Below are 26,760 nucleotides of genomic sequence, written 5' to 3' on the forward strand. Positions count from 1 at the left end.
GGCCTAACTTACATTGTTGATAAAGTCTCTGCTTATTATTTTCTTTCTAAAGTGTTGAACAGAAGTTCAGCACTGGCAGATGGTTGAAATCAAACATTTTAAAGCAAGTTTTGAGGCGTTGTGGCATCGTAGGTAAAGCCACTATCTGCAACACTGGCAACCCATGTGGGCGCCAACTCATGTCCTGGATGTTCCACTTCTGATCTAACTAATGTCCTGGGAAAGCAGCAGAAAATAGCCCAAGTGCTTCTGCCCCTGCCACCCACGTGGGAGAACCAGATGAAGCTTCTGGCTCCTGGCTTCCATCTGGCCCAGCTCTGGCCATTGTGGCCACCTGGGGAGCAAACCAGTGGATGGAAAATCTCTCTCCCTCTCTCCCTCTCTCTCTCCACCTTTCCAATAAATCTTTAATAAAACACAGCATGTTGTGGATGGAAACTGAATTCGTAAACTTCAAACAAGGTCAATCTAGGACCTTTTGCACACATCTACATTTTATTTTTTACTATTTTGCCCTCAATTTTTAAAATCAAGGTCAAGTAGGGCAAACACATACATATGTATAAAAACATATAAAAACATTCTATGAATTACAAACTTCAGTTTCAGATCACAGAAATACTTCCACTCACATAATGACAAAGCCTGATCTAAAATATGAGCAGGGAAAAAAGTCTATGTGTGGCCGGCGCCGCGGCTCACTAGGCTAATCCTCCGCCTTGTGGCGCCGGCACACTGGGTTCTAGTCCTGGTCGGGGCACCGGATTCTGTCCCAGTTGCCCCTCTTGCAGGCCAGCTCTCTGCTGTGGCCCGGGAGTGCAGCGGAGGATGGCCCAAGTGCTTGGGCCCTGCACCGCATGGCAGACCAGGAGAAGCACCTGGCTCCCGGCTTCGGATCAGCACTGTGCACCGGCCACAGCGGCCATTGGAGGGTGAACCAATGGTAAAAGAATACCTTTCTCTCTGTCTCTCTCTCTCTCTCTCTCACTGTCCACTCTGCCTGTCAAAAAATAAAAAAGTCTATGTGTACATATAGCTCAAATAGTTCAGTACTCAAATATGTAATTCTACCCTATTTTAGTATCTAACCCCTCATTATAGGATTCAAAATGCTCTATAGCCATTCCTATTTAATGTGGTATAGGTTTAGTAACCCTTATCTGAAATACTTGGAACCAGAAGAGTTTCAGATTTTGGGATATTTGCATGGACTTCACCAGTTGAGTATCCCTAATTCAGAAACTCAAAACCAGAAATCTGAAGTGCTCAAAAATCTAAACCTTTCTGAGTGTAATGTCAGTGCTAAGTTTCACATTTTCAAGCATTCTGAATTTTGGAGTTTTGAATTAGGAATGCTCAATCTGTACTGATTTATAAAATTTTCAGGGCGAGAGGGGAACAATTTTGTTATAAATGTTTACATTGTATCCTTTTCCTTACAGTTCCAGTCTCATATCCTCCCTTGGTGGACAATGTTTTCATAACTGCAATCAACAAGGTAGTTAGCAGTCTTTTGCTTTTTTTTTTTTAACTTATTTATCTGAAGGAGTTACAAAGACAGAGGGTGAAAGAGATGGATCTTCCATTCACTGGTTCACTCCCCAAATGGCCACAACAGCTGGAGCTGAGCCATGCCAAAGCCAGGAGCCCAGAACTCTTTCTGGGTCTCCCAGGTGGGTGGGCAGTGGCACAAACACTCAGGTCATCCTCCACTGCTTTCCCAGGTACGTCAGCGTGGAGTTAGATCAGAAGTGGAGCAGCTGGGACTCAAACCAGCGTTCATAAGGAATGCCAGCATGCCAGCATCACAGGCAGCGGCTGAACCTGCTACACCTCAACCCTGGTCCCAGCCTCCGCCACTCTTTAAAATCAGGTGCTATTCACTGCCCAGCAAGGGGGAATTCTTTCTCAGACTGTGGCAGCAGTTACCACAGGATGCAAGGGCATCTCTGCACCTTGTCCACAGATGGCACTGGAGAACCCTGGGGCCTCCTATCATCCCCTTTTCCAAAAACATGCAGGCAGCACTGACTTTTCACTATTGACTCTAAACAGAAATACGTTCACTGCCTTTTCAGAACAGCTGTACCTGACACCAACTTGTATACGGCTCGCAATGATGTCGAAGCTGTGAGATGCTTTCTTCCAGTTGGGTCTTTGGCTCCTCCACATACTTGGACTGACCCTCAGGAACCGAGTAGAGTGAAAGCTGACCACATTAAAACCAAACCAAACAAAAATAAAAAAGGTAAATGGAAAAATGAGACCATATAATACATAATCAGATTTGCAGGCAAAATATTTGTAATAACTAATGAATTACAGGGACCCTAGGGGTTGCAGGCAAACCGAATCTTACTTCACATGATCTTTGCACCTTACTTGCTTAATTAGTGAAGTCAAGGCCAGCAGCACAGGGCTAGGAGGAATCCTGTGCTCCTCCCCAACCACTGATTGCAAACAAATGAACTTATGCTTTATCTATTTTATATACTGGTATTTGGTATTCCACCTTCCATTTAGTTTGAGAAAAGAATTCCACCACTGTGAAGGATGGGTGGAGGAAATTAAAAAAAAAAAAAAAGAAGCTTGAAAGTAACTGAACAGTATGTTACTTAGTTCAAATGATCATCTGGCGCTGATCAAAAGGCAGGACAGCAGGTTTATTCCCCACTCAGAGAAGAAATTTTTCAGAGCCACTACTGGCCGCCTTCTGTTCCAAGGCTTGAGAACAGAGTACATGACAAAAGATAAACTAATAGGCTTTATGCAAATGCCACTCCAGTAACCTTGCCCAGGACTGAAGGGAGATCTTTACATCACTGTATTCAAAAGCAACAGAAACCATATACCCCAATAACTGGTGAGATGTAAAAACAAAAAGAATGAACAACGGAGAGATTTATTCAGTGTTTATTAAATATCTACTTATAAGGCTCTAATCCAGCCAAGAGACAGAAAGAACTCAAAGCTCTCACGTCTCAGAAAGGGAAAAGTAAGTATCTTGGCTTGATAAGCTGTCCAGTTCACTTAGAGAACTGAACTAGGCTTATAATCTCCTGGGACACTGCAGAATCTCCACAAAAAAAAAAAAATCTCTAAATAGCCCTTGATTGTACCCTGAGCTAAGCATCATAAAAGTTTATTGAGATAGCCACAGTTGAGTCATTCTCCACAAAGACACCAAAGTCTAAGGAAACCCATTTCTTCTTTTCAGACATCTTCTGAAGAGTCACATGTTCCTGACAATTTATCAAAACTGTCCTACAGTAACTGAATCAGCTGTTCACAACAGCATGTTACCTCATCAACCTTCATGGAGCTTTTGTGAGGCGAGTCCTTTTTTGGTGCTGCGTAGACTCTGAAAGTGAGCAGGCTCAGGCTGGCTGGGCCCATGGACCTCTGAATTACCTGAAACACAGAAGCAGTCTTAGGCCTCTCTCCAAGCTATAAAGCGAACGTGCAAAACCTTAGCGTTTACCACCTCAGCCACTCCTGCCCTGACAGGCTGGTGCACTCTGCAAGGAATAAATTCATTCCTGAAATTCTAAAGAAGTCAGAACCTAAAAGCCATGTTCTCAGGGATAGGCATTTGGCCTAGCAGTTAAGACATGCTTGTCTCATATCAGAGTCCCTGGGTTCAATTCCTGGCTCCAGCTCCTGACTCCAGCTTCCTGCCAACACAGATTCTGGAAGGCAGTGGTGAAAGCTCAAGTGATTAGCTTCCTGCTATCCATGTGGGAGATCTGGATTAAGTTCCTGGCTCCCAGCAATGGCACATGGCCTGGCTTAGAGCCACTGTAGGCATTTGAGGAGTGAGCCAGTGGACAGGAGCTCTCTGTCTCTCTTCCTGTCTCCCTCTGCCTTCCTAAAAAGTGGGGGAAAAAATGTTCTCAGGACTTAAGATTTCAGGTCAACTTTATTTTAATTTTCAAAATGCAGTACTTCCTGCTTTTCAATTTAGCCTTTCAAGTAAAATAAAATAGAAATAGATTCCTCTCCCTCTCTCTATATGTGTGTGTGTTCCCCCAACTCCCTGGGAACACGTCCAAACCAACTCATCGTCTTTCCCCTCTTTCTCTACTTCCTCTCTCAAAAACAGTGCCACCACGCAACTAGACAATCCCCATGAGAAATTCTAAGGTCACTTAAAATCTGTTCTCTCAGGGCTGGTGCTGTGGCGCAGTGGGTTAACGCCCTGGATTAAAGCACCAGCATCCCTTATGGGCGCCAGTTCGAGACCTGGCTGCTCCACTTCTGATCCAGCTCTCTGCTATGACCTGGGATAGCAGAAGATGGCCCAAGTCCTTGGGCCCCTGCACCCACGTGGGAGACCCAGAAGAAGCTCCTAGCTCCTGGCTTTGAATTGGCACAGCTCCAGCTGCTGCAGCCAACTGGAGAATGAACCAGCAGATGGAAGATCTTTCTCTCTTTCTCTCTCTCTCTGCCTCTCCTCTCTCTGTGTAACTCTGACTTGCAAATAAATAAATAAATCTTAAAAAAAATCTGTTCTCTCACCATTTTAACTGTTGTCACTATGTTATGCAGTAAATCTCTTGAAGTTACTCTTCCTATCTAAATGAAATGTATATCCTTTGACCTGCATCTCCCCAACAACTCCCACCCAAGCATCTGGTAACTACTATTCTACTCTCTACTTTTAGAGGTTCAACTTTTTTAGATTCTGCCCAAAAATCTAACTATCTGAACTGATATATATGTTTATTAGCTGAAGTTAGCCACTCTACATGTACACATATTTCAAAACATGTTGATGGGGTCGGCGTTGTAGCACAGTGAGTAAAGACGCCGCCTGAACCGACCCATATGGGTGCCAGTTCAAGACCTGGCTGCTCCACTTCTGATCCAGTTCTCTGCTATGGCCTGGGAAAGCAGTAGAAGATGGCCTAGGTCCTTGGGCCTCTGCGCCCATGTGGGAGACCCAGAGGAAAGTCCAGGCTCCTGACTTCAAATCAGCCCAGCTCCAGCCGTTGTGGCCACTTGGGCAGTGAACCAGTAGATAAAAGACTTCTCCCTGTCTCTCTCCGCCTATGCTTCTCTGTAACTCTGACTTTCAAATAAATAAATTTATCTTTTTTAAAAAGTCATGTTGCACACATTTTCTTAATTGCCAATTTAAATACTTATTATTTTTTAAAGATTTATTCATTTATTTGAAAGTCAGAGTTACACAGAGAGAGGAGAGGCAGAGAGAGAGAGAGAGAGAGAGAGAGAGAGGTGTTCCATCCAATGGTTCACTCCCCAGTTGGCTGCAAAAGCCGGAGCTGCGCTGATTCGAAGCCAGGAGCTTCTTCTGGGTCTCCCACGTGGGTGCAGGGGCCCAAGGACTTGGGCTATCTTCTACTGCTATCCTAGGCTATAGCAGAGAGCTGGATGGGAAGTGGAGCAGCCAGGTCTTGAAATGGTACCCATATGGGATGACGGCGCTTCAGGCCAGGGCGTTAACCTGCTGTACCACAGTGCCAGCCCCTAAATAATTATTTTTAAAAACAAACTTTAAGGTTATCTTCAACATCATTCCCCATGCCACTGATCATGAACTCCTTCTAATGTTGCCTGTCAAATTATCTTAATCCTATTCTCTCCTCTCCTGTACAATTCTCCCTTGAGCCCTCACTTCTTTCCTGAACTGTTTCAGCAGCATCCTAAATGGTACCTGGCTCTCCAGTGACTCCAACCACTACAATAAGAATGACCTTTCTAAACTGCAAACCCGATTGCATATTCTCTCCTTATTTGAGACCTTTTGCAGTTTCTTACTTAGGACTCTAACATGAGCCAAAACAAGGCCCACTATCTTCTGGCCACAAGCACTGTCTCTAACTTCACCTGTCTCTGTGTGTTCTCCCATGGAACTTGAACTCCCTGTATTTCTCAGCTTTATGGGTTCATATGTACTGATTCTTTTACCTAAGATGTCCTATACTTGCTTTGCAATTCTGGAGAACTGTTTAAGAGTGGAAAAAATACCTGCTTTTAATTATGTATCTGTCCATCTACTTGCACCTATTAAGGTCTCCCTACCAGATCAGCTTAGGCTGCGTTTCACTCTCTATTGCTATTGCTATGTAAGAAACGCTCATGATCGCTTACTGTCTGGTGCAATGAATAGAGGACATGGATGAAAGAGAAGTGAAATGGGAGTGGTATGCTCTTTTTTAACTATTTAGGCATAATTTACCATTACAGAAATTATACTGTTGAGGTTTGCAGTACCTGTAATGTGAAACATGAGGTGATTCTCTAGTACTCAAAAAATATAATGCTAGGTGACACACAGGCAAACTGTAGTAGTGGAAATGGACGCCTGGAGTCACACACTAAAGGAAATTCCCATATTTCGGAAGCAAATAAAGACCTGTGTGCCGTTAGAAAGCGAAGTCATTACCTTCACTAGCTAACAATCAGCACAGCCGGAAGCATTAAGGGTTCGTCTCAAAAGGTCTCCATGGCTTCAGTAATATTATTAAGGATCTCTTCTGTTTCCAAGGTAAAGATAAGCCAGCTACTGCTGACATCTATCAAGGTGGCTTGTGCCCATCAAAATACTTCAGCAGGACCAGAAGCACTCCGATCCATCCTAAAGAAATCAACAACCCTGCTACAAAACTGCTATAGGGGCCTGACTTCCAGAATCCTACTTAACTTAATCAACATATAACTCCTTTTTTCCCCTTTAAGGAGCGCAGGCTGCCTGAGGCTTGGAACACTAGAGAGATCGCAGCAATGTGCCTGGAGCCCCCCCTGAGCCCCAGGTGAGGACATGTGAGGCTGCTGGTATCTGCAGGTAGGAGCTCACAGTTCCCCGCCCTCTGGGTCTGCCTGCCCACGACCAACCAACCAACCTGACTTGGGGACCGCCATGCTTGAACTGGAGGCTTTCCAATGAGGTGAACTGACCTTCTCCTTAAAGCTCTAGCTGGTGCTTCCCTTCCCCATTCTGCCATCTTGCACTTGAACCTCAAATTTCTTTTTTTTTTACTTTTATTTAATGAATATAAATTTCCAAAGTACAGTTTATGGATTACAATGGCTTCCCCCCCCATAACTTCCCTCCCACCCACAACCCTCCCCTCTCCCGCTCCCTCTCCCCTTCCATTCACGTCAAGATTCATTTTCAATTCTCTTTATATACAGGAGATCAGTTTAGCATATATTAAGTAAAGCTTTCAACAGTTTGCACCCACACAGATACACAAAGTGAAAAATACTGTTTGAGTACTAGTTATAGCATTAAATCACAATGTGCAGCACATTAAGGACAGAGATCCTACATGAGGAGTAAGTGCACAGTGACTCCTATTGTTGACCTAACAAATTGACATTCTTGTTTATGGCGTCAGTAATCACCCTAGGCTCTTGTCATGAGTTGCCAAGGCTATGGAAGCCTTTTGATGAACCTCAAATTTCTAAGCTGTGGGGAGCAACTCGGACTAGACTAAGTTACTGGAATTAAGACGTATTCTATGCCTCTGCTCTCCCACAATATGGCGCTGGGAGAGGAGTAAATAGCTTCTACACAGCTGCCTCTCACCAACTTGACAAGCTGCAGGAGCTGCTCATGATTGGAGGAGAGCAGCGTACTCGGCGTGTGGGTAGCAGAGTTGGGATTGGTGGAAGAGGACTATAAAGGAGGAGAGAGACAACATGCACCAGGAACATCTAAGGGAACATCCGGATAACATCTGAGCAGCCCCCAAGAGAGCCGGCCGGCAGTGTGCCGCTCCCCAGCGGAAGTGGGGAAAGTGGCAGGGGGAACCGCCCTTCCACGGAGGTGGAAGGACGGCAGCCAACCCGGGAAGAACCAGCAGCAAACCCGGGAAGGGCCAAGCAGACGAAAGAACAGCGCAGGGTTTAGTGTCGTTCCTCCACGAAGAGGGGGAGTGACATAAGCTGCTTGGGGTCAGTGTTCCTGATCTTTTTTGTATATTGCATCAGGTGGATCTTTCTAGTTCACATTTCCTGCTTTCAATCCTTAATCTGATCTACTTTTCATACATCTCTCTTCTTTTTAAAGATTTATTTATTTATTTGAAAGTCAGAGTTACACAGGGAGAGGGGGGAGAGGGGGAGGGGGAGGGGAGAGGGGAGAGGGGAGAGAAGTCTTCTATCCGCTGGTTCACTCCCCAGTTGGCCACAGGCCGGAGCTGCACCGATGCAAAGCCAGGAGCCAGGAGCCAGGTGCTTCCTCTGGGTCTCCCATATGGGTGCAGGGGCCCAAGGACTTGGGCCATCTTCTACTGTTTTCCCAGGGCATAGCAGAGAACTGGATCAGAAGTAGAGCAGTCAGGACTCAAACCAGCACCCATAGGGGATCCTGGCACTGTAGGTGGTGGCTTTATCTGCTATGCCACAGTGCTGGCCCCCATTTCTTTATCAGATTTATTTTATTTATTTGAAAGGCAGAGTTAGAAAGAGAGAGAAGAGAGATCTTCCATCTGTTGGTTCACCCCCTCAAATGGCCACCAGCCAAAGCCAAGAGCCTGGAACTCCATCCAGGTCTCCCACATGGTGGCAGGAGCCCAAGCACTTGGGCCATCTTCTGCTACTTTCCCAGGGTCATCAGCAAGCAGCTGGAGGACTTGAATCAGTGCTCATATGGGATGCTGGTGTCATAGACAGTGGCTTAACCCACTGCACCACAACACCAGCCCCTACATTTCTCATACTTTCTCTGATTATTCCTATTTCATTTTTAGGTTCTTAATGATTAGTCTGTTTCTTTTTTTTTTATTTTTTGCCAGGCATAGTTAGACAGTGAGAGAGAGAGACACAGAGAGAGAGTTACAGACAGTGAGAGACAGAGAGAAAGGTTTTCCTTCCGTTGGTTCACTCCCCTAATGGCCACTGCGCCGATCTGAAGCCAGGAGCCGGGTACTTCCTCCCAGTCTCCTTTGCGGGTACAGGGACCCAAGCACTTGGGCCATCCTCTGCCTCTCCCAGGCCACAGCAGAGAGCTGGACTGGAAGAGGAGCAACCGGGACTAGTACCCGGCGCCCCAAGTGGGACTAGAACCCGGGGTGCCTGTGCTGCAGGCGGATGATTAACCAAGTGAGCCACGGCACTGGCTCAGTTTCATTTTTGAAATCACTTGGTCTGGCTCTGCCAAGGCAACCACAGATGGGGCTTGAAATTCAATAAATGTATAGGAGGCTAATTTTTTTTTTTGACAGGCAGAGTGGACAGTGAGAGAAAGAGACAGAGAGAAAGGTCTTCCTTTGCCGTTGGTTCACCCTCCAATGGCTGCCGCGGCTGGTGCACTGCGGCCAGTGCACCGCGCTGATCCAATGGCAGGAGCCAGGAGCCAGGTGCTTTTCCTGGTCTCCCATGGGGTGCAGGGCCCAAGCACCTGGGCCATCCTCCACGGCACTCCCGGGCCACAGCAGAGAGCTGGCCTGGAAGAGGGGCAACCGGGACAGAATCTGGCGCCCCGACCGGGACTAGAACCCGGTGTGCCGGCGCCACAAGGTGGAGGATTAGCCTAGTGAGCCGCGGCACCGGCCGAGGCTGCTTTTTAAGTTCATAATTTTATATTGCCCATGAATGATGTTATAAATACCCATATTGTCCTTGGCAGAATAAAGGTTCCCATCCCTACTGTTTTTAAGATTTATATATTTATTTATTTATTTGGAAGACAGAGTCAGAGAGAGAGAAGGGTGGGGGGAGAGAGAGAGAGATCTTCCATCTGTTGGTTCACGCCATAATGGCCTGGGCTGGGCAAGGAAGAAGCCAGGCATCAGGAGCTGCACCTGGGTCTCCCATGAGGGTGCAGGGGCCCAAGGACTTGGGCCATCTGCTGCTGCTTTCCCAGGCACATTAGCAGAGAGCTGGATCAGAAGTGGAGCAATTAGAACTTGAACTGGTGCCCAAATGGGATGCCAACATTGGAGGCAGTAGCTTAATGCACTGTGCCACGAGGCCACCCCCTCCACCCGCCATCGCTACTTTAGATCCAGGCCCTCTGGAGCACACCACTCAGTTCCTAGATGCCCCTCCTGGAACTCAGCCAGCAAGAGTCTCACAGTAAGCAACCCAAGGTGCTGCCTCGTCTGAGATATTGAACACAGCTGTGAGAGCCACAGTCACGGGGCAATTAGAATTTGCCTTAGATAAAGGTGAGCTGGTGACTCCTTAGATGTACAGACCTCAGAGGTGAAAGTTCAATGCACTGGCTCTTGTGGCTAGATCTCTTTCTGGTTTGATTCCACCCCTAGCAAGATATCTTATATCCTATCAAGGCACATTTTCTGTCTTAGATCTCAGACTCTGTCTTTCAGCTCTCACTTTACAAAGCCTAACTGTCAACGGAAACAGAGCAACCAAGTTTGGCACTGGGTTAGATGGTGTCCTACCAAAAGATGCTGTAAAGGCAAAGGTTGCCACTGTCTTACAGGCATTCGTTCACTTCTTACTCTCCCCACACTGAAGCTTGCCAAGGACAGATGATGGCAAAACAAATCTGGCCAGGCCAGCAGGGTTATATGATACAACAGTTAGAAGAGGTCAACTAGAATTTTATTTCAAAAACAAGCATTTACTGCATACCTACTGATTCCATGTCAGTCATGGTGCTAAGCAGGACACAACACTTACACAGACATTGTCTCTGCCCTTACAGCACTTCTGGGAAGGTTGAGTTTACTTGGAAAGTTTCAGACCACAGTTTAAAAAATAAATTAATATTCTAAAGACTCAGATAAGACTGAGTTTATCTTTCAGCTCCAACAGCAAAGGCAAATTCTTGGACACAGTTAAGTAAGATATGAATCTAGCCATAAACACTCAGATCTAAATGGGTACTCAGAAGACTAAACTGTTCTTGCTTTGCAAATAAAGGTGCACTTTCCAAAATTCTGTATCTCCAGGATCACATTCCAATTACGTCCCAATAAAATTGCTTTAAAAACAAACCAAAACACAAACTAAATAAAATACTTGGTGTGGGCATTTGGCATTTAGTTAAGAAACCACTTGGGACAGCCACATCTCATATCTGAGTGCCTGGCAACTCTGCTTCCAATCCAGCTTCCTGCTAACGAATATCCTGGGAAGCAGCAGGTGATGGCTTAAGTACTTGGGTCCCTGCCACCACGTGGGAGACCCAGATGGAATTCCAGACTCCTGACTTCTTTGACCTAGCCTAGCCCTGGCATTAGGAAGTGAACCAATTGGTGGAAGATCTCTCTTGCTCTCTTTCTTTCTCCATCCCTCCTGCTACTCTGCCTTTCAAATAAAAATAAGTAAAAACAAAATACCTTCAGAGTGGTAGGGCTAAAATCCCTGACAACTTGCTTCCTTTTTTGAGTCTATGGAGAATGCAGTGTGTTATATCTCCCATTTTTAAGAAGGGTGACCTTGGGGCTGATGCTGTGGGACAGTAGGTTAAGCCACCATCTGCAGTGCCAGCATCCCATATGGGGTTGGAATCCCAGCTGCTCCACTTCAGATCCAGCACCCTGCTAATGTGCCTGAAGAGCAGCAGAGGATGGCCCAAGTGCTTGGGCCCCTGCACCCACATGGGAGACCTGGAAGAAGCTCCTGGATGCTGGCTTCAGCCTGGCCCAGCCCTGGCTGTTGCAGTCATTTGGGGAGTGAACAGCAGATGAAAGATATCTTTCCTCTCCTCTCCTCTCCTTCCCTCCCCTCCCCTCCCTCTTCTCCTCACCTCTCCTCTCTTGCTCTCTCCTTCTAACTCTGCCTTTCAAATAAAACTCTTTGAGGCAGGCGCCGCGGCTCACTAGGCTAATCCTCCGCCTTGCGGCGCTGGCACACCGGGTTCTAGTCCCGGTCGGGGAGCCGGATTCTGTCCCGGTTGCCCCTCTTCCAGGCCAGCTCTCTGCTGTGGCCAGGGAGTGCAGTGAAGGATGGCCCAAATGCTTGGGCCCTGCACCCCATGGGAGACCAGGATAAGTACCTGGCTCCTGCCATCGGATCAGCGCGGTGCGCCGGCCGCAGCGCGCCGGCCATGGTGGCCATTGGAGGGTGAACCAATGGCAAAGGAAGACCTTTCTCTCTGTCTCTCTCTCTCACTGTCCACTCTGCATGTCAAAAGATAAATAAATAAAAAAATAAAAATAAAAAAGATGACCTTTTGTTCTCCCATACCTATTATCTTATTAGACCTTCCATTTAAAATATATACCAGTCTCCTGTCTGATAAAAGGTCTTTGCAACCCTGTGTACATAGAAGTTTCAGAATCACCTGGGAAGCTTTTTATTTATTTTACATCTTATTTGAAAGTCAGAGAGACAGAGAGATAGACCTTCCATCTGTTGGTTCATTACCCAAATGCCCACAACAGCAAGGGCTAGGCCAGGCTGAAGTCAACAGCCTGGAACTTGAACCACGTTTCCCATATGGATGGCAGGGACCAAAGTACCTGAGCCATCATCTGCTGCCTTGCAGGGTGCACATTAGCAAGAAGCTGGACTGGAAGTCGAGTAGCTGGGATTCATTTTTAAAATAAAGATTGAGGATGGCCCAGGTACTTGGGCCCTGCACCCCATGGGAGACCAGGAGAAGCACCTGGATCCTGGCTCCTGCCATCGGATCAGCGCGGTGCGCCGGCTGCAGCGGCGGCCATTGGAGGGTGAACCAACGGCAAAAGGAAGACCTTTCTCTCTCTGTCTCTCTCTCTCACTGTCCACTCTGCCTGTCAAAAATAAAAAAAATAAATAAATAAAGATTTACCTATTTATTTGAAAAAAAGAGAGAGAGAGAATCTTCTATCTGCTGGTACACTTTCCAAATGGCCACAACAGCCAAAGGAAGTGGAGCAGTAGTCAGGACTCGAACTGGTACCCATATGCGATGCTGGCACTGCAGGCGGCAGGTAGTTTTACCTTCTAACCACAGAGCCAGCCCTGAGTAGCTGGGATTTAAACCAGGCACTCCAATATGGAATATATGCATCCTAAACACTGTGTCACATGCCTGTATCCAGGGAACTTTTTTAAAGTGTAGATTTCAGGGCCTGCCTTATGGCAAAGCAGGTTAAGCTGCCTGCAACACCAGCATCCCACATGGGCGCTGGGTCGAGTCCCAGCTGCTGCACTTCTGATCCAGCTCCCAGCTAATGCACCTGGAAAAGCAGCAGAAGATGGCCCGAGTGCTTGGGCCCCTGCACCCATGTGGGAGACCTGTTGTTGTTGCTGCCATTTGAAGAATGAACCAGCAGATGGAAAAATCTGTCTGTCTCTCTCCCTCTCTCTATAACTCTTTCAAATAAATGTGTTTTTTTTTAAGCATAGATTCCAACATTTTCCCCCAGAATGTGTCTGATTCAATAAATATAAGAAAGGCCCAAGATCTATTCCCCTGATACACTATGTTTAGAAAACCACTATTCTTGGGGGCCGGTGGCATTGCGCAGTAGGTTAATCCTCCGCCTGCGGCGCCAGCATCCCATATGGGCTCTGGTTCTGGTCCCGGCTGCTCCTCTTCCAATCCAGCTCTCTGCTATGGCATGGGAGAGCAGTGGAGGATGGCTCAAGTGCTTGGGCACCTGCACCTGCATGGGAGACTGGGAGGAGGCTCCTGGCTCCTGGCTTCGGATCAGCACAGCTCTGGCCATTGCAGCCATCTGGGGAGTGAACCAGAAGGAAGACCTTTCTCTCTGTCTCTTCCCCTCACTGTCTGTAACTCTACCTCTCAAATAAATAAAGAACCATTATTCTTGGGGCTGGCACTGTGGTATAGCGGGTAAAGCTGCTGCCTGCAGTGCAGGCATCCCATATGGGTGCCAGTTTGAGTCCTGGCTGCTCCACATCTGATCCAGCTCCCTGCTAATGTGCTGGGAAAGCAGTGGAAGATGGCCCAAGTCCTTGGGCCCCTGCACCCATGTGGGAGACCGGGAATTAGTTCCTGCCTCCTGTTTGGATCAGCCCAACTCCAGCCACTGCGGCCATTTGGGCAGTGAACCAGCAGATGAAGATCTTTCTCTCTCTCTGCCTCTTTCTGTAACTCTTTCAAATAAAATAAATAAATATTAAAAAAATAGAAAAGCACTATTCCACAAGCAGATACTTAGGGAGTAATTATTCCACTGTAATTTATATAGCATGCAAACGAATTCACTTCCAAGAAAATTTCAAAGAATGAAATAAATAATGTCCTAAACAATAAGAAAGAGACTGATCATCTACTAGAGAAATTATGGGATTTACTAATATCCAAGAAAATCTCTCTGCTGTTGCCTCTAATCTCGCGGTAACAATGCTCAGAACCCACATCAGAGTGCCAAAACTCAATTCCTGGCTCCAGTTCCTAATTCTTAATGCAGACCCTGGGAGGCAGCAGGTAATGGCTCAAGTAGTTGGGTTCCTGCCACTCACATGGGAAGCCTGGCTCCTGGCTTCAGCCCCAGCCCAGCCTTAGCAGTTGCAGCCATTTAGGGAGAAAACCAGTGGATAACAGTGTGTACTTGCTCTCTCACTCACTCACTCTCAAATAATACTTTAAAAAAAAAAAGAAAAAGAAAAGAAAATCTCTCCCATCCTCAGGAAAACACAACTCTACCCAATTCTGTAACTACTACCTTAGCCTGCCACCTCCCTCCACTGACAAACTGATTCTACAAATAGACTAAGGTTAGAAGGCAGAACAGGGGATGCCCTTAGCAAAACCGGGAGGAAGGTTCTTAGGACGCCCTCGACACAGCAGGATGTCCAGTTCACAAAAATACACGTAGGATCCACATACTTGTCTGTATGTATACTTCAACACAAAGTCCAAAAGATAGACTGTTTCCTCAACTTTATCTCCTCTCAAGGACCTAAAACTGCTCTTCCCCAGGCCACCAATGGCATCCCAGTTGCTAAATCTCACTTGCACCCTGACACTGGTGAGCACTCCACCATCTTCAAACTGCTTCTTTGGCTTCCAAAATTCTACTCTACTCCATTCTGCAAGCTTTCTAAGCATTCTCTTGCTCTCCTTTTGGGCCTTTCTATCCTCTGCACAGCTTGTCAAGGTTGATAGATCCCTGTTCTCTTCCCACTCCAGGGAAATTTCATTTGAATTTAAGACTTTTTGAAAATTGTTAAGATTTGTTTATTTTTATTCATTTGAAAGGCAGAATGACGGAGACAGACAGTGATCTCCCATCCACTGGTTCACTACCCAAAAGCCCGCAAAGGCCCAGGCTGGCCCAAGCTGAAGCTGGGAGCCAGGAATTCAACCAAGGTCTCCCATGTTGGTGGCAGGGACCCAACTACTTGGCCATAACTGCTGCTTCCCAGGGTGTGCTTTAGCAGGAAGCTGGAATCAGAAGTGAAGCCAGGATTTGAGCCCTAGCACTCTGATACGGGAGGTGCGTGTCCCTAGAAAGGGCTTAACTGCTGTCCCAAAGACCTGTCTATAAAGTTAGATCTTTACAGTGATTACTAGAGGCTGAGAAAGCGGGAATTAGAATAGAGGGAGGCCAGGTAACAGGTACAAAATTCAGTTAAATGGAAGGGGTAGGTACTGGTGCTTTACAGCACAGTGAGATGACCACAGTTCACAACAACCTATTATATATTTTATGGATAACTAGAAAAGAAAAGTTCTAAGGCTACAAATGTAAGAAGGGGATGGAAATGCTAATAATTACTCAGATTTAATCAGTATACATTACATACATGTACTGAAATACCACACCATACCCAAGAAAAATGTACAATTATTACATGTTAATCAAAAATTTTTAAAATGTATAAGGACATGAAAATGTTAACTAACCTAATTTGGTCATTACACACGTTATACATGTATTGAAGTATCAACCTGTACTCCACAAAATATACAACTAAAATTTAAAAACAAATACATACACTTAAATCTTTAATTCCTACACATAGGCTACTGAAGTGCAACTCAGTATGCCCAGGTCCAGCCTATACCTAAGCCTTAGTCCTGTATGTCTAACTTCCTGATGGACAGTTGCACCAGACTTTTTAACAGCTACTTCAAACATCACATTTCCCAAAGTGAACTTTTTTGGTAAAGATTTATTTATTTATTTATTTATTTGAGAAGCAGAGTTATAGACAGAGGGATAAACAGAGAGAAGGTCTTCCATCCACTGGTTCACTCCCCAAATGGCCACAACAGCCGGAGCTGGCCTGATCCAAAGCAAAGAGCCAAAAGCTTTTTCCAGGTCTCTCACACGGGTGTAGGGACCTAAGCACTTGGGCCATTCTGCAATGCCTTCCCAGGCCATTAGAAGGGAGCTGGATCAGAAGTGGAGCTATCTGGGATGCTGGGGCCACAGGCTTAACTGCTCTGCCACAGCACTAGCCCCCAAAGTGAACTTTCATTTCCTTTTTTAAGATTTATTTATTTATTTGAAACACAGTTAGAGAGAGAGGGGGAAAGACAGAGAGGTACCTTCCATCTGGTTCATTCCCCAAACCATCTGGTTCACTCCCCAAATGGTTGCTACACCAGGACTGGGCCAGGCTGAAGTTTGGAGCCAGGAGCGTCTTCTAGGTCTCCCACATGAGTGTTGGGGCCCAAGCACTTGGGCCACCTTCCTCCACTTTCCCAGGTACACCAGCAGAGAGCTGCACAGGAAATGGAGCAGCAAGGACTCAAACCAGCACCCATATGGGATGCCAAAACTGTAGGCAGCAGCTTTACCTCTGTGTCGCAGCAACGGCCCCTTCTTTCCTTCTTTTTATGTGATGGAATGTAGAACTTAACCCTATTACCACCAAGGTCAAATAAATGATGCAATTTTCTCTGCCACCATATATGATAACCCCAGGCTACTTGCTGTTTGGATTCATGCTACTGATTATCCAAGCATGAGTCACTTAAGAGCCAGAGTGGTAGCCAGATTCTAAATCAATTAAAGAGGGACAAATGCTTTCATAATGAAATCAGGGGAGGCCATCTTAGTTTGGGATCTCCCAGAAACAAAGCCCGAGGCAAGGGTTTGGGTACAGGTAGTACATTTGGGAGGTGATCCCAGGGACCACTGATGGGAGACGGTGGGGAAGTGGAACGGTGAGGGAAGGCAGCCCTGTGTGTGTGTGTGTGTTAGTAAGCAAGTTACCACTATGGCTAAGTGGAGCCGAATCCCTCCCGAGAGCGTCAGAGTCACCACAGAACATGCAACTCGGGGCCGTCCCACGGGAGTGGGGGACTGACACACCCACACCCACCAGTCATCGGTTCGGGGCTGCTCAGGAGGGGAGGCAGTAATCCTCGGCATGGCCAGCCGTCCCTGCTCGTGCACTCATTCCCAGAGAAAGCTCCCAGGCTGACAGATGCACATGCTGGCCCTTGGAAGTCGCGCCTATGCGCCCTGCACTGGCAAGGTCAAGGGGACTGTGGGCGTGGCACCAGCTCTGTCTGATCCCAACACAGATTAAAACAAAAACAGCTTTGTTCAGCCATTATGAAAGGCAATCCTTTTTTGTGTTAGCGCATGGTGAAAAACACGCACATGCTACTACACAGTGCTTTCCAGGAAAGCTAATTTTAAATCAGTACCAGGTTTGGTTAAGTTTCCTCACCCCTGTTGTCAGCACCATCACCTACACATCTTCGTAAACGCCAGGTTAAGAACTACGCTGTGTAGGCTCAGGCAGCGATAAGTCTAAGCTAAAAGCTTGCACGCAATGTGGCTGTAATTACACTAGTGAAATAAATAAATATCAATGATAAGGGGCCGGCGCTGTGGCGCAGTGGATTAACGCCCTGGCCTGAAGCACCGGCATCCCATATGGGCGCCTGTTCAAGACCCGGCTGCTCCACTTCCTGTTCAGCTCTCTGCTATGGCCCGGGAAAGCAGAAGATGGCCCAAGTCCTTGGGCCCCTGCACCTGCGTGGGAGACCCGGAAGAAGCTCCTGGCTCCTGGTTTGGACTGGCACAGCTCCGGCCATTGCGGCCATCTGGGGAGTGAACCATCGGATGGAAGACCTCTCTCTCTCTCTGCCTCTCCTCTAATTCTTTCAAATAAATAAATAAATAAATCTTTAAAAAACGTATCAATGATAAATGATATTCATCATATTTGAAACTTGCTTCAAATTTAAATTTTATTTTGTTTGATGTTCCATCTGCAATTCAAACATTTTCTAGATATCCTATATCCTTCACAAATACCAGACCTCTGTATGGGCTCTCCTACTAGTGTAAACATCTGGGACTAACAAGTCAGTCACACATTTAGTTAAGAGAGCCTACTGAGAACTTGCTTCCATTTTATTTTCCTTTTTGACTCAGGTTCATCATTTACAGACAAGCAGATTGTTAAACGTTTGGCTTTCAATATACAAGTTTTCTTGCCAGGCAAATAATTCCTTTTCTAATTTGCTATCAGATAAACAATGTGGAAATGGCTAACAAATATATGAGAAACATCTCAATACCACTGACCATCAGGGAAATGCCTATCAAAAGCACAGTGAGATATCAGTTCACCCCTGTTAAAATGGCTATGATCAAAAAGCAGAAAGCCACATGCTGAAGAGGATGTGGAGACGGGGGAACTCTCACACACCGCTGGTGGGGGTGTCAATTACTGCAGCCACTACGGAAAGCAATGTGAGGACTCCTTTAAAAACTACAACTATAACTGCCACAGGATGCAGCGATCCCACTACTACGTGTATACCTCAAAGACAGGAAATCATGATATCCAAGAGACACCTGCACCATCATGTTAACTGCAGCACTATTCACAACAGCCAAGATATTCGATCAAAAAGGGCCTCCATCATCACACGAATGGATAAAGAAAACGTGGCGTGGCGTATATGACACAATAGAATGAGTAAAATGGGTGGAACTGGAGAACGTTATGTTAACTGAAATAAGCCAGGCACAAAAAGGCAAATTCTACATGCTTTCCCTCACATGTGAGAGCTAAAAATAATTCAATATAAACACAGAATGGTGATTATTAGAGGCTGGAAGGGTTAGAGAACATACACACAGTTTAGATATTGGGTATCAAATCAGAGATCAAATGAATGAAGTTCCTAGTGTTATACAGGATACTGGGGAGACGAGAGTTCACAATAACCTAGTATATATTGTCTGAACAAATGGAAAAGAAAGTCCCCAAGCCTCTAATCATAAAGCAGAGAAAACATTGATTACCCTGTTTTGCTCTGTATTCATCATATACATGAGTTGAAATAGCAACCGTGGAGGCCAGCGCTGTGGTGTAGTGAGTGAAACCACCCACTGCAGCACCGGCATCCCATATGGGCACCAGTTCGAGTCCTGGCTGCTCCACTTATGACCTAACTCTCTGCTATGGCCTGGGAAAGCAATATAAGACGGCCATTTGGGGAATGAACCAAAAAATGGAAGACCTCTCTTCCCTGCCTCTGCCTCTCTGTAACTCTGCCTTTCAAATAAATAAATATTAGAGGGGAGGGGAGGGGAGGGGAGGGGAGGGGAGGGAAGAAAAATCACACTCTAGGGACCAGCGCGTCACGCAGCAGGTTGTGGTGCAGCAGCCACCTGCAATGCAAGCATCCCAGTGAGTGCTGGCTGGGTCCCAGCTGCTCCACGTCTGGTCCAGCTCCATGCTAATGTGCCTGGGAAAGCAGCCTAAGACAGACGGCTCAAGTGTTTGGGCCTCTGTCACCCACATAGAAAACCCAGATAGAGTTCCAGGCTCCTGGCTTTGGCCTGGCCCAGCCCTGGCCCAGCCCTGGCCCAGCCCTGGCCATGAAGGGAGTAAACCAGCAGATGGAGATCCCTCTCTCTGCTTTTCCCTCTCTCTCTATAACACTGCCTTTCAGATAAATAAGTAAATCCTCTAAAAAGGGCAAAATACCACACTGTAGTCTATAATATATACAATTACTGTGAACAGAAACAAGTTTTAGGGGACAAACACTGTAGCACGGCAGGTTAAGCTGCCGCTTTCAACACCCATATCCCATGTAGGAGTGTTGGTTTGAGTCTCAACTACTCTGCTTCTGATCCAACTTCCTGTTAATGTGCCCAGGAAATCAGAGGATGATGGCTCAAGTACTTGAGTCCCCACCACCCACTAGGGAAACTCACATGGAGTTCCTGGCTCCAGGCGTCAGTCTGGGCCAATCCCAGGTGCAGCCATTTGGGGAGTAAACCAGCAGTTGAAAGATCTCTCTCAGTCTCTGTTACTCTGCCTTTCAAAGTAAACAAATCTTTTTTTTTTAATTAAAAATAGTTAAATCATTCCCCCAAAAGAATATTCTTTGCTATTTCCATATTTCTTAAAGTTCTTACAACAAACATCGATTTGTTTGGTAAACATGCAAAGAACAGAAACAAATGCCTAACTCCAGAGGAGTCCACAGTCGGAAGGTAATTTCTAACTGGAGAGGGGTAAAAATGTTTTGATAGGTGATGCTAATTCTGGACAAATATATTGATCAGTGGTGAAATGTTTGGAATATATTGAGAGGGTAATTAAATCTATCATCTCAAAATGATGGTTTTGACAGGCCCTCATCCAAATATATAAACTTAGGAGCACTCATGTTAACCATGGAAAGTACAATCATTTCAACCCGCTTCATGGTAAAGGGGATCATAAATCCAGTATTTTCAGATTCAGATTTGAAACAGGAAGAAAAACTATCTTCTCACCATGACAAACACAGAATAATTTTACAAGAAACTTTCAATTCTGTTGTTCTGCACTAGAGTAACGTGTTTTCTAGTTCTTCCTCATGCACTATAAACAGATTATAATCTAAAGAGATAAGCAAAGGAAAAAATTGAGGCTGTATTCAGGATTAATATTATCTTTTTCTCACAGGAAATCAAGTTCTGCTTTATCTTGGGAGGGCAGAATTCACCACAAAATTATTTCAGTAAGGCAAAACAAATGTTTCATCTGTAATTATTCCATTTTTCACTCTTTAACAATAGCCACCAGGGTGGGCATTCAGCCTGCCAGTTAAGACATCAGCTAAGACAGCCAGGCCCCACATCAGAGTACCCGCATTCAATCCCTGGCGCCAGCTCCTGCTAATGCAGTCCTTGGGAGGCAGCAGTGATGGCTCAAGTGATTGGGCTCCTGCCACCTACACAGGAGACCTGGATTCTATTCCTAGTTCCTGGCTTCAGCCCAGCCCAGCCTTGGCCACTGCATACATCTGGGGAGTGAACCAGCACACAGGAACTCTGTGTGTGTGTTTATGTGTGTGTGTGTGTGTGTGTGTGTGTGTGTGTCTGCCTCTAAAATAAATTTTTTTAAAAACAGCTATCAAATTTTATAAAATTCAGGGGCCAGTGCTGTGGTGCAGCGGGTTAATGCCCTGGCCTGAAGCGCCGGCATCCCGTATGGGCGCCGGTTCTAGTCCCGGCTGCTCCTCTTCCAATCCAGCTTTCTGCTATAGCCTGGGAAAGCAGTAGAAGATGGCCCAGGTCCTTGGGCCCCTGCACCCACGTGGGAGACCCTGAAGAAGTTCCTGGCTCCTGGCTTTGGATCGGCACAGCTCCAGCAGTTGCAGCCATCTGGGGTGTGAACCATTGAATGGAAGACCTCTCTCTCTCTCTGCCTCTCCTTCTCTCTGTGTGTAACTCTGACTTTCAGATAAATAAAGAAATCTTCAAAAAATTTTTATAAAATTCATATAGAAAAATAATAAATTTGTGTGATAAACAGGAAGGAACCCTCAAGGTCAAAGAATGAAATAACTGTTCATTTAGAAAGGTTGAGTCATCCAGTTGGGCTGTACACAGATGATATGTAATTTAGCAGGTTCCAAATTTATTTTGAATTTCGTCATCCAGACAGAAATTTACTGCTGCTTGCCTAATACTTCACATCTTTTCCTCTTAGAATGGCATCCTGAGATCCACTCAATCTTTTGATTTAAGGGAATATAGGTAGGAAAATACCAAAAGGGGATATTTACTTCAAGTCTTGCTTCTCTCTCTCTCTTTTTTTTTTTTTTTGACAGGCAGAGTGGATAGTGAGAGAGAGAGAGACAGAGAGAAAGGTCTTCCTTTTGCCGTTGGTTCACCCTCCAATGGCCGCCACGGCCAGTGCGCTGCGGCTGGCACACCACGCTAATCTGATTGCTTCTCTTTTTAAAGAATATTTATTTATATGAAATGCAGAGTTACAGAGATAGAGATCTTCCAGCCACTGGTTCACTCCCCAAACAGCCACAACAGCCAGGGCTGGGCGAGGCCGAATCCAGGAATGCAGGTGGGTATCAGGAGCCCAGGGACTTTGACCATCTTCTGCTGCTTCCTAGGCATCTTAGCAGGGAGCTGGATCAGAAGTGGAGCAGCCAGGTCTTGAACCGGAAAATATATGGGATGCCGGCGTCGCAGGCAGAGGCTTAACCTGCTGTGCTACAACGTAGGTTCTAAATGTGTCTGTGTTTTCAAGCAACTAAAAAAATTCACATCCTTTAAGGGAACAGTTTTGGGTCTAAGTAAAATCTAGGTTCAGGTTTTGTTTCTAACAGACCACCACATGCACAGAGAACTCTGAACTCACTGATGACAATTGCCTTCGACCTTATCTCAGTTATTCATGTACTTTTCTTTAAGGAAAAGAAAACTTTTTTTTTTTTTTGGAAAAACAAAACATGGGCAAGACTCAATTCAGCTGATGACAATCTGTATTCATAGTGAAAAATCTCTGTAAAAATAAGGAATAAAAACCAGAAAAATAAATATTTGGACTCCAAACGGTATCCTTAACAGAGCTCCCAAATGGTGTGATGCCACCATCAGGCTCAAAGTCAATATTTGCCAAGTGAGATAGATGAGCCATCAACAGACAATTCAGGAAAGCTGTTGGAGTTCTTGGAGCACTTGCTTGCTTACTTAGCACTCACCCGTCCAATCCATGTCACAACTGGACACAGGAATCAGCCCCTCCCCCAGGAGCTCTACCTCAGCCAACACGAAGAAAACTGCTATTTCACAAGGACTAAAGGTCGTGGAGTGGGGGAAATAACAGATAAGAACCTGGCTGATTTTCACAGATACTATTTTAAAAGACTATTTCCAGGAATGCATTGACATATCTGAAAAAAAAAAAAAAAAAAAAAAAGCCATCCCTGCCAGCTATGGCAATGAACATGCACTTGTGACTCAACCTCCAGCTCCCAAATAGGTCCCTGAATCCTCACCCAACCAAAGTCCTGAAATAGGAGTCAGTGTGAGCTTTGAATAAAACATACTGCCCTACTTCAAAGAGTCAGAAATAAGACAAAGGGTGACTATACTTTAAGTGCCTTCAAAACAACATTCACCCAAAATATACTAACCAAGGGGCCAGCGCTGTGGCGTAGCGGGTAAAGCTGCTACCTGCAATGCCGGCATCCCATATGGGCACCAGTTCGAGTCCCGGCTGCTCCACTTCCCATCCAGCTCTCTGCTATGGCCTGGAAAAGCAGAAGATGGCCCAAGTGCTTGGACCCCTGTACCCACATGGGAGACTCCGAAGAAGCTCCAAGCTCCTGGCTTCAGATCAGTTCAGCTCCAGCCATTGTGGCCAATTGGAGAGTGAACCAGCAGATAGAAGATTTCTCTCCCTCTCTGCCTCTCCTTCTCTCTCTGAATAACTCTGACTTTCAAATAAATCAATAAATCTTAAAAAAATAAATACTATCTATAAGCATAAAGCTACATCAGCAAAATACAGGTTAACATTCAAAGTTACAAGGCTGTCAGCATATTGAAAGATCTAAATCCAAGCATTAGTGAACAGAAAACACATATTTTAAAATACACCACATGAAGAAATTGGCACGGTTAAAGCTTTCTTTTTTTAAGTTTTATTTATTAATTTGAAAGGCAGAGGATAGAGGCAGAGAGAGATATCTTGCTTTGCTAGTTCACTTCTCAAATGCCTGCAAGAACCAGGGCTGGGCCAGGCAAAGTCAGAAATAGGGAACTCCACCCAGGTCTCCCATATGGGTGGCAAGAACTCAAATACTTGGACCATCAACCACTGCCTCTCCAGGGGCATTAGCGGGAAGATGAATCGGAAGCAGAGAACAAAGACTCAATCCCAGGAACTATTATATGGAATGTGGGCATCCCACCAAGTGTCAGCCTAACCCACTGTGCCACAATGCCTACTCCAGTTGAAATTAAAAAAAAAAAAAAAAACTGGCATGAGGCCATGCAAAAATAGGAGAAACTCAGCAAAGGGGAAAAATAAAATAAATTTTAATTCTAAAATATATCTTTAGATTGAGCTGTTCCCCCCTGAAAATAACTACATAAAGCCACAGGTTGTATGAACTAACTGTAAAATTCCACATAAGCATTATAAAGGAAAATCAACTGATACAAATCCTTTCAATTCCTCTAGCTTAAAAATCTGTTGGCACATCCCAGTCATTATAAATAAGCCAGCTCTAAACTTTTTAAAATACCTTTGCTACAGATTCCTTATGCATTTAGTTACTTGCAGTAATTTTAAATGTACCATTCAAATATTGAAGTGCACTTCCTAGTCTCTAAGTTCCAGTCTAGTCAAGAAAGGACATGGGTGTGAAACATAAATCTAGACTAAAAAGTAAACCTTTATACCCTTATGTCATAAAAGTCTACAAACATGAAGAGGCCTCAGAGGGTCATAAATTCACTTGTCATAAATGTCTAAGTTCCTTGTCTACTCTCCTCCCGCCTTTATCTCTGATCTCCCCATTCTTCTCAGGTGGCATTCACCTACTTCCTCCTCTTCTTACAGTCTCAGTTGCAACCGGGAGGTATGTGCATTTCTGCAGTAGAAGGAGCAATGCTACAGAATGCACAGAAAAGACCTTACAATCACAAGGTACTTGGTAGCTCACTGTGCTTCGGATGGGTTCTCACATTCACACCCCTCCTCCCCCAGAGAGACATGCTACTCGGAGGCACGCTACTCGGAGGAGCGTGCTGCTGGCTGCACAGTACTGTGATCAGGGACCCCCCAGAGATTACGAAATCCCATCGAGGCCACTCAGCCAGAACCAAAACAACCAGAACCTGAGCCTGTACTTTCAGACTGCGTCCAGAGCTGCAAGGCAGTTCTTTCTTCTTCTTGGTCTCTACTGTCCAAGTTCTTGGAAGGATAAGAAAGGAAAAAAAGAACAATTAATTCTGCATATAAAAGATGCATGCATGCAAGTAAAAATGTATTCACTGTAATTCCTCAGGAAGAATTCCCCCGCAGATGCTTACACTGTAAGGGAGGAGGGAGATATTTAAGTCTTTCAAAATAATGTTCAATGGGGCCAGCGCTGTGGTGCAGCAGCCTGAAGCACCGGCATCCCATATGGGCACCGGTTCTAGTCCCAGCTGCTCCACTTCCGATCCAGCTCTCTGCTGTGGCCTGGGAAAGCAGGAGAAGATGGCCCAAGTCCTTGGGCCCCTGTACCCGCGTGGGAGACTCGGAGGAAGCTCCTGGCTCCTGATCGGCGCAGCTCTGGCCGTTGCAGCCAACTGGGGAGTGAACCATCGGATGGAAGACCTCTCTCTGCCTCTGCCTCTCCTCTCTCTGTGTAACTCTGACTTTCAAATAAATAAATAAATCCTAAAAAGAAAATAATGTTCAAATGTAAGAGGTCTCTTCCAGTACCCTGATGCCTGCCCTTTTAACTCTGCAATTCTTTCTTCAGCTCGTATGATTAACACCAGTAACACGGTAAGAAAATTCTGCTCAAGAAGGAGGGAGTAGGCTCAGGCACTACCTGGAGCCACAAAGCATGTGCAAGGTAACACTGTCTTATAGCTAAGGAAGGATGAACTCACTCGGGCTGCCCTGTGCGGGCAGCTCGGGGTGCCGGCCACATCTCTGCACTGCAGGGAGGAAAGACTCACATCAGCTCTCACTAGGTTACCTTCTGGCCCTGAAGACCTCAGTTAGCAGGGAACAGGCTGATGGCTTCCCACTCCCGGCCCACATCTCTCGGGACAACTCCATACCCTTGGGTTCCATGTCACTCCATGCCCATGGATGCTTTAACAAACGTAACCTGTTAAAAACCAAACTATCACCTCCCTCCAAACCAAACACTGTCTTCTTCCACTTTCTCATCTTCATGAATGGTTTAGAGCATCTTCCAAGCCAAAAGCCTGGGCAGGAACGGACACTTGGCATAGCAGTCAAGACGCCGTTTGAATACCCCCATCCCGTATCAGAGTGCCTGGGCTCAAGCATCCCAGCTTTGTCTAGGTTCCAGCTTCCTGTTTATGCACACCTTGGAGACTGTGGTGGTGGCTTAAGTACTTGGGTCCCTGCCACCCACATGGGAGACTCAAATTGAGTTCCAGGCATCTGGCTTCGGCTTTACCCAGCCATAGCTCTTGTGAGCATTTGGGCAGTGAACCAGCAGATGGAAGATCTATGTCTTTCTGCCTCTCAAATAATAACAAACAAAAAGCCTAAGCAGTATCCCTGAGCTCTTCTTCTCCCTCCCATGCCACATCTATTCAACTATCAAGTTTTGAAATAAAAAAATACTTTTGGAGATCTCCAACTACCATAATACTACCTTAGCAGCCTCTTATAAGAAGCCAAATGAAAGTTAGTAACAGCTCATATTTCTTGAGCACTTATTTTATGCCAAACACTATTCTAAGCTTTGGGTAGGAGTGAACTGAGAATATACAACAACGTGAGGTTGGTACAAATCTACTCCTTATTTTATAGATGCTGAGGAGCTACAGAGAACTTCGGTATCGTTCCCAAGGAAACTTGCTGAATTTCAAGGTCTCAGCAGTGTGAACTCTGTCACTGCTGTGTCCTCACATGCAGTTTTTCTCCTCCGTTTAGAACGTG

The 26,760-nt window shown here is 45.7% G+C and overlaps 1 protein-coding gene across 26 annotated transcripts in view; it reads right to left on the reverse strand.

Annotated features, from left to right (window-relative positions):
- APOO (apolipoprotein O) overlaps window positions 1-26,760 on the reverse strand; it is a 94,123-nt gene that overhangs the window by 60,719 nt on the left and 6,644 nt on the right. For 18 of the 26 annotated variants that reach the window (XR_011385644.1, XR_011385647.1, XR_007912140.2 and 15 more), the window contains exons 2-3: window positions 3,304-3,411; window positions 2,090-2,209 (exon numbers count right to left, since the gene is read on the reverse strand). Coding sequence is in view for 12 of the 26 variants with exons in the window: in XM_051827635.2 (XP_051683595.1) it covers window positions 2,090-2,209; window positions 3,304-3,411 (228 nt within the window). In the remaining 14 variants the exon portion in view is untranslated. Of the gene's footprint in view, window positions 1-2,089; window positions 2,210-3,303; window positions 3,412-24,965; window positions 25,042-26,760 lie in introns of all 26 variants that reach the window. The other 8 variants (XR_011385643.1, XR_011385639.1, XM_070067199.1 and 5 more) reach the window with 2 other exon arrangements.

This window comes from Oryctolagus cuniculus, chromosome X (genome assembly GCF_964237555.1).
Source record: "Oryctolagus cuniculus chromosome X, mOryCun1.1, whole genome shotgun sequence".
NCBI classification, from domain to species: Eukaryota; Metazoa; Chordata; class Mammalia; order Lagomorpha; family Leporidae; genus Oryctolagus; species Oryctolagus cuniculus.